General features: G+C 33.7%; 1 protein-coding gene across 2 annotated transcripts in view; it reads left to right on the forward strand.

Annotated features, from left to right (window-relative positions):
• The window catches only part of LOC149551819 (2-oxoglutarate (2OG) and Fe(II)-dependent oxygenase superfamily protein), a 221255-nt gene extending 214831 nt beyond the window's left edge, over positions 1–6424 (forward strand). The window contains exons 14-15 of one of the 2 annotated variants that reach the window (XM_089787321.1): positions 6009–6057; positions 6170–6424. In XM_089787321.1, coding sequence (XP_089643447.1) covers positions 6009–6057; positions 6170–6253 — 133 coding nt within the window. In that variant the 3' untranslated portion in view covers positions 6254–6424. Of the gene's footprint in view, positions 1–921; positions 965–6008; positions 6058–6169 lie in introns of those variants that run through there. The other variant, XM_089787323.1, reaches the window with a different exon arrangement.
• Positions 6425–7265: the final 841 nt, after the last annotated feature.

A 7265-nucleotide genomic window follows, 5' to 3' on the forward strand; every position in this document is an offset into this window, starting at 1 on the left:
GAGCCATTACATTGCCATAAGAAGCATTGAATCACAGGGCAATCATATTTGATGTTGAACGTTTAATTTTCATTGTTGACATTACAATAAGTCAATTGCAAGGGTCTTTGCCTTTAGATAACGCTTTGCATCCTACCTTTGGTATTAGCTCATGGGAATAGCATTGATGAAAGCTTGAGGATAGCCTTGTTCTAGAGATTGCTTGTACATACTAAAGCGGAGGTATTTATACCTGGTGCCGTTAACGTCAAAATATGCTCTCCCTTGTTAGGTATTGACTTTGAGTAATGATTGGTGTTATCCTTTGATTGGGTACTAAGTACCACTCATTGCTTAGATTGATTTGGAGATTGTGGAATATTTATCAAAGCTTGTAGCATTGATGAAAGCTTGAGGATAGCCCTGTTCTAGAGATTGCTTGTACATACTAAAGCGGAGGTATTTATACTTGGTGCCGTTAATGTCAAAATATGCTCTCCCATGTTAGGTATTGACTCTGATTAATGATTGGTCTTATCTTTTGATTGGGTACTAAGTACCACTCATTGCTTAGATTGATTTGGAGATTGTGAAATATTTATCGGTGTTGTAATTTGTTGTGCTGTGGTCGGGTACGTTGGAGTTAATCCATTTTTCCAAAGACTGTGTTTTGTTGTGTGTTGCTTGGACTTGATAGAATGTAATATGTGAATGGAAGAACAAGTGTATTGTCACAAAGTTTGAATATTGAAGTAGCCAAAACCTCACTTTCACAATAATTTATGAAACTCTATGGAAGACAAGGAGTTGTTCTGTTACAACAATATCACACAAATAGTACTTGTGCGATGGGCGTATGAGAAGCTAAGCTCTTATGTTGAGAACAAATCTTTGATGACCATTTTGACTCTTTCTTGAAGCTGGAATATTTCCTTTTTGCAGGTGGAAGTTTGAGGTCCTGTTCAATTGATTAAAGAAAAGGTTAGACAATATGCATTTGTTGTTTATGTAGGAGAATTGATGTATTCTCTATCATTTGAATGAGTTTGAATTATGTCTTAGGTTGAGAATATATTAATTACTATGAGATTAAGTACTTAAGATGTTTCTATTTGACCATACTATGGCTCATTTGATAATTTTTGACTCTTGTTAAGAACCATTTTACAAATTTTGAAAATCTGAAAGCTAGAACATTCATTGCAATAAAATTGTTTGACAAAAATGTCTCAAACTTATGTTAGGGGCCATTTGCAATACCATATACATAGATCCATATACAAAATGTGGCTCATCATGCCATCAAAATGTGTATAATAGCAATGTTTCTGTATACAATGTGGGATATGCCATCTCAAAATGTCTCATGACGCATCCTATGACAACTATACTATCCTATGTCGAAGGTGGGTCATCAAAATGCAGCCTCTTCGCTGAACTAGGTGGATCAGATGCCTCCTATATAAACAAAAAAGGAAAAGCCAAAGTTAGACTACTAAATTTATATGATTCTATGTATCTAACATTGAATTACTCAAACGCATAATGATCCTTTTTTTTAATGAAGATTTATAGTTTTAAACTTTCATCATAAATACCTCTCTTGTTGACCTCTTGCAACTTAGTTAGGAGTCCTCTCATGTGTCCTTGGCAATGCTTGAACCTCATTGATTGTGGCCTATATATGTTCAAGTATGGTTGTCATATGGATCTACAACTTAAACTATAACATTATAATTCATAGTATACTAAATTTATAACATATAATCAAGAATTCAGACTAAAACTTACCTCTGTCGACTCCTTTGGATATAATGATTGCCTAAGAAAAGATACAAAAGTCTTATATCTAGCCTCCTGCACACTAGGTGTTTCCTATGAGATACAAAAGCCTAGTTGTTAATATCATGGAAATCAGTTTTAAATTTGTTTATGAAAATAAGGAAATAACAAATAAATGATACTTATACAAACGATGAGGCTCTCGGTGTGAATGGAAATGCCAGTGGGTTTGTGATGCCGAATCTGCCTGAACTCATCACCAGTAGCCATGCCCAGTATGTTAAAGAATGTAATTAAATTTCATTAGCACAAACATTTTACAAGATTGCATCAATATCTAATCACTTTAAAAGTACCTAATTACCTTTCTCTTGTCAATGGGTTGTGCCTCACCCCCCACACTCTGCCCCCCACTTACAGGTGATACCTGCAAGAGAAAAGAAAGATTAGAAACCATATATGTTCTAATACCAAATAGAAAAATAACGAGAACACAACATAATGTACCATAGATGTCTCAAGGCCAAATGAAATAGCCGAGAGTGTGACATCATCAACCTATCGGAGCTCCTCTTCAATTATCAATTAAAAATGAATGAAGATCACATACATGTATAAGTCAATATGGGTTAAAACTATTCTATTATAAAGATTAACTTTAAATCACATATGTTGTAACAAAAAAATGTATACACGTATCAACACAGAAGGATCCCATGGCTCTGCATGCCCCTCCTCTCTCACGTCAGGGTGTGTAGTCTCTGTAGGTGCATTTTCTTTATCATTCTCTTCAAATAGAAACTGATACTCAGAAAGATCACCAATGGGACCCAGACAAATATTCTTTCACGTTATGCAAGTATGGGGCACACAAGCATGTGATGAGCTCACTGATGATGAACTTGCGCCAACATTATCAACATGAGGAGGTAACACTAACCTAGCTTGGGATATCAATAGGCTACTCAATCTACGGATGGCTCTAATAGTTTGAGAGCTAGCCTCTACAATGATATTAGGATGTTGCATTGGAGAAGGGGGGAGACATCGGTAGGGGGGACAAAAGTGTCAGCTTTCTTTTGCTGGGCAAAGGGTCTATCCTGAGGAGCTCCTCCTACACCCATGCTAGGCCTCATGCTCCAGTAGTTCACTTTGAGGTCCAACACAGATTCAACATACAATTTTTCTAATGAAATAGAATGACACCTCTAAATTGTTTTGTGGAGGTTTGTCAAAAACCATCCACCATTGATCCCAAAAGTTCACACGCATAGCCTCATTTGTGCACCCTTCAATTGATAATTTGGGCTTTGTGCGGTCTACTTTTTTACCGGTTTTTGGGTTCACAAAAAGGTAAACTATATCATCTTTACATATGTTTAGGGCCACAACCTCATCATAGTCCAACTCATCATCAAACATGGCATGTATTTTCTCACGCCAGTGAAGAGAAGCATTTTGTTCATTGGTAAGTGTTTGAACATTATCCACTATGGTGTTTAACGTGGATAACATGGGAGCCAGTGCAAGTGTTATATGTGGTTTTGCAAACCCCTCAGTTCGGTAAGATTTTCTTGTATCAAATCTTCAATTTAAGGACGGTTTTGAGGGGGTAGGGGATCGTTTGGTGGATGGTTTTGAGGGGGTACTGGATTGTTTGGTGGAGGGTTTTGAGGAACATTATTTCGTGGCTCAGCATTATCAATATCATTCGGGCCAGCCATACCTATTAAATTGCAAAACCACATTTTAAGTTTTTCTTGTATCAAATTTTTAATTAATAATCAATATTAAAATTGACAAAAAATCTTAAATGTTTAGTGATTGGGTATTTGGATTTTTAGTAAGCAATTAGATTTGTGGGCAATGGTTTTTTGACTACACAGTTTGACACAATTTAATGATAGCAACAATCTTTTATGATATGCTAATTTAACAAAGTTTTGAATTGGGTACACCATGTTTTCCAGTGTTGAGTAAAGGTGTATCAACTTGTTATTCAGAAATCAAATTTTTGAATGGACATATGGTTGACATTCATATGTGTGGAATTATTGCAGTAAACAAGAGTTTATGCTTTATAGCCAATGCTTTAACACAACCATTATAATGGCAAACATTTATCATTTGTTTGGGCATAGAAAATTGTTTTAGAAGCATAAAATTTATGTGCCCCACATTCTTCATATGCCAATAATTTAAATAGATTTTAGGACTATATGAACAATTACTGTCTCCTAAAACTTTTATCTAATGTTTTAATAAAACTTCCTTGATATCATATCAAAGATGGTAGAGCATACGAAACTCATCTAATTAATAAAACTTATTTAATATCATATTTAAGATGGTAGAACATACGAAACTCATGTATAGGCTATTATTTTAGAAATGAACACATATAATATCATAATATTGTTACTTGTTGGAATTATTATACATTGATATACATTGATTTATAAAAAGCTTGGTTTCTCATTAAAAATTGTCCATCCAACTATGGTACTACTACATTACTAACATTTCTGTACTAACAATTATTCAAGATGCTTATGCATGAAACTTATAATCAAACTTATATTTTTTATGCTAAGATATGATATTCTAATAACTTCCTAAGAGTAAATTTTTTTTAATAGACTAGAATGTTGTTTCTAGTCATTCACAATTTTGAGAATTCAAGATTTCTCAAATGTTTTACTAAATAATTCTTTGAGACCTGTAGAGGATCATAACTTCCTCAACTACAAATTTGTATTTTAGAATGGTGTTATTCAATGATGCTTTTAAGTGGACTTTCAATATTTTGTATTTTACAAATTATATTGAATATTGTAATCATTGAATTATAAAATGTCACAAACTATTTGAGAGGAAGTAGTTGATTAAGCCCTGTAATTTTACATATTTTACAAACAAACACCATTAAAACCTATGATTAATTAATCTCAATGTTGGCAATCACAGATTGTGGGCTTCATCACGTAGTGCCTTTCTTTTCACACTCGAGACTAAATCTTTGGGAGATATGCGAGAATCCATACCCCAAAAATCGTTCTGTGAACGTACATCTCACCTTGGGTGATTATGAGAATCCGGCAGACGACACTGATACAAATGAGGAGCCTGTTTATTGGAAACGCCTCGAGTGTTATGATGCCAAAGAGACCTCTCCTATTGCTTTTTCTTCTCTTAAATTTGTAGCACTAGCATCTTTTCTATCAACTCCACTTGCTATATCAATAGAGACTTTGATTTCTCTACATCCTAGTACAGATTCTTTCAAGCGGCTCACACGGCTTCTTTTATTTTCTAAATATCTACATACTTGGCATACACCATTTGTTGTAAAATCCCTTTTTCTCTGTCTTGGAAATAGCACTGAGGCCATATGCCTTTATTTAGTGACAACTCACGCTGAGTTGTATCTCTATTTTGGATCTTCTTGTTCTATCATCCTAATTCACAGCAATTCAGGTCTCAGACCTATATGGTCTCTGTTCCCGACTCTTGTTTCGTACATATCTCATAGACAAGTTGTGATAAACTCAGCATTGCAATTTAGACATGACTACCTCTGCATCGGTATCCAGAGGGCACTGTAGCAGTAGGGCGAGAGGTAGAGGAAAACAAGGAAGCCCTTCAATCGTTCAAAATTTGATTTTTTAACAATTTGAAAGTTCTTGAAATTAGAGTAATTCAGGTACTTTTTATTAAATACTTTGAAGAACTTCCCCAATATCGACCATTCCTTCTCATGATCGACTGATTGTATTCAACACCACAAAATGCTAACAAAACTCATTATCACCGGTAATGACACAAGAATATTACGAAGAGTTTCATTTCCCGATTAAAACACATCATTAATCAGAACAAATATCATCAAGTTAAGCCTGAGTGAAACCAAAGGAACCTCAGTTTTATGTTAATCGGACAGCTACACATTCCAAGTAATAGGCATTTTCAGCTTTAGGTCTTCGAACTCTCCCCTAGCTGAAATATATATGTTACTGAAAACAACTCGCAATGTTTTTTAATGTTAATCTTTGAAACTGTTGGTTAAGCTGCTTTCTACGAGAAGATTAGCATTGTTACCATAAAAAGACTTTCAAACGGGTAGGGTATAAAACCTTTAATATCCATTTGCTTTACCGTGCATGGACTCTAAGATTTAACCAATTTTGTTACATCATTATTTTACTTCAATGGAAAAACTTCTAAGACTTTTGATTTTACTCTCCTAGGGACGAGCCTATGTACAACCTTAATTCAGTTGCTTATCTGCATAAAGAGGTATGTGATTTTACTAGCCAACAAATAATTTTTATTGAGCTTTTTACCTTTTTTCTTCTAAGATGGTTTTTTAATGATTATTTTATTTATTTTATGTGTATTGAGATTGCAGTTGATGAGATCAAATGAAAGTATGGCATTTGGAGATTATTCTGAACAACTCTTGAACAAATACTATGGATTGCATTCTCGATAGTTTAATGAAGCAAAATATTTGATTTCTAAATTTTTTAGTCTTGCAAAAGCTATACAAGAATTCAAATTATCTTCCATTCTTATATATTAAGATTTTATTTGTTAAATTTTTAGCTAAGAAATGTTTTGTTATAATGGCTATTATTGTTCAAGAAATGTAAAATTTTAAAAATGGGATCACTTGTCATTATTGTATGATTTAATTAGTGTTGATTTAGGATAAATTTTTTATATCTATATTATTAATACATATTTAATGCAAAAAAAAATCTTTTTCAAATTAATAAATGTTAAAATTTAATAGATACAAGATGATTTTCTTGTATATGTACCTTAACATTATTTACAAGTGTTGTGCCCATAAAAATATATGTAAAAATCACAAGAAACAGCTAACACCTCCCTCAAATACATGAATGCAAAATGAAGAGAAAGAGTATAACTCTCCCTTAGAATGACCAAACTTCTTTCATATACAAACTTCTTCACATTCGTAACTCTCATACTCTATGAAGGTACTCATACCCTAACCAAAATGGGCACTCTTGTTCTACAATGCCAATGGGTAGTAATATCTTAGTCACTCACCGTCTCCAAGAGGGACCTACTACGCTCTCCTTTTGCACAAGGTTGCTCTTCCTTCTGATGGGTGTAAGCTGTTTGTTTCATATGAGTGAGCTTGACCCAATAAGGCCACTCTTCCCTATTTAAGTGAGCATGGTCACATAATGTTTCCTTACAAACAAACGTGTAACAATCAAACATAAAGAACCGTACTACATTTCCACATTAATAGTTTACAAATACTACAGACATTGTGAGATTAGATAAAGACACCTACCTTAAGACCTTCAAGGACAAAGCTCTTTCTTCCAAGTAAAAAATGTCTGTCCTTCCAATTATCTCTGAGAATCCCCAAAATGATCGGTCGATAGAATTAGCCAAGATGAATGTGATATTTCATTTTTTTCAAAATAGAATTTAGTAATAAATAAAAATAAAAATAAAAATAA

This window comes from Cupressus sempervirens, chromosome 6, assembly GCF_028749045.1.
Source record: "Cupressus sempervirens isolate cs-2001-9-10 chromosome 6, ASM2874904v1, whole genome shotgun sequence".
NCBI lineage: Eukaryota > Viridiplantae > Streptophyta > Pinopsida > Cupressales > Cupressaceae > Cupressus > Cupressus sempervirens.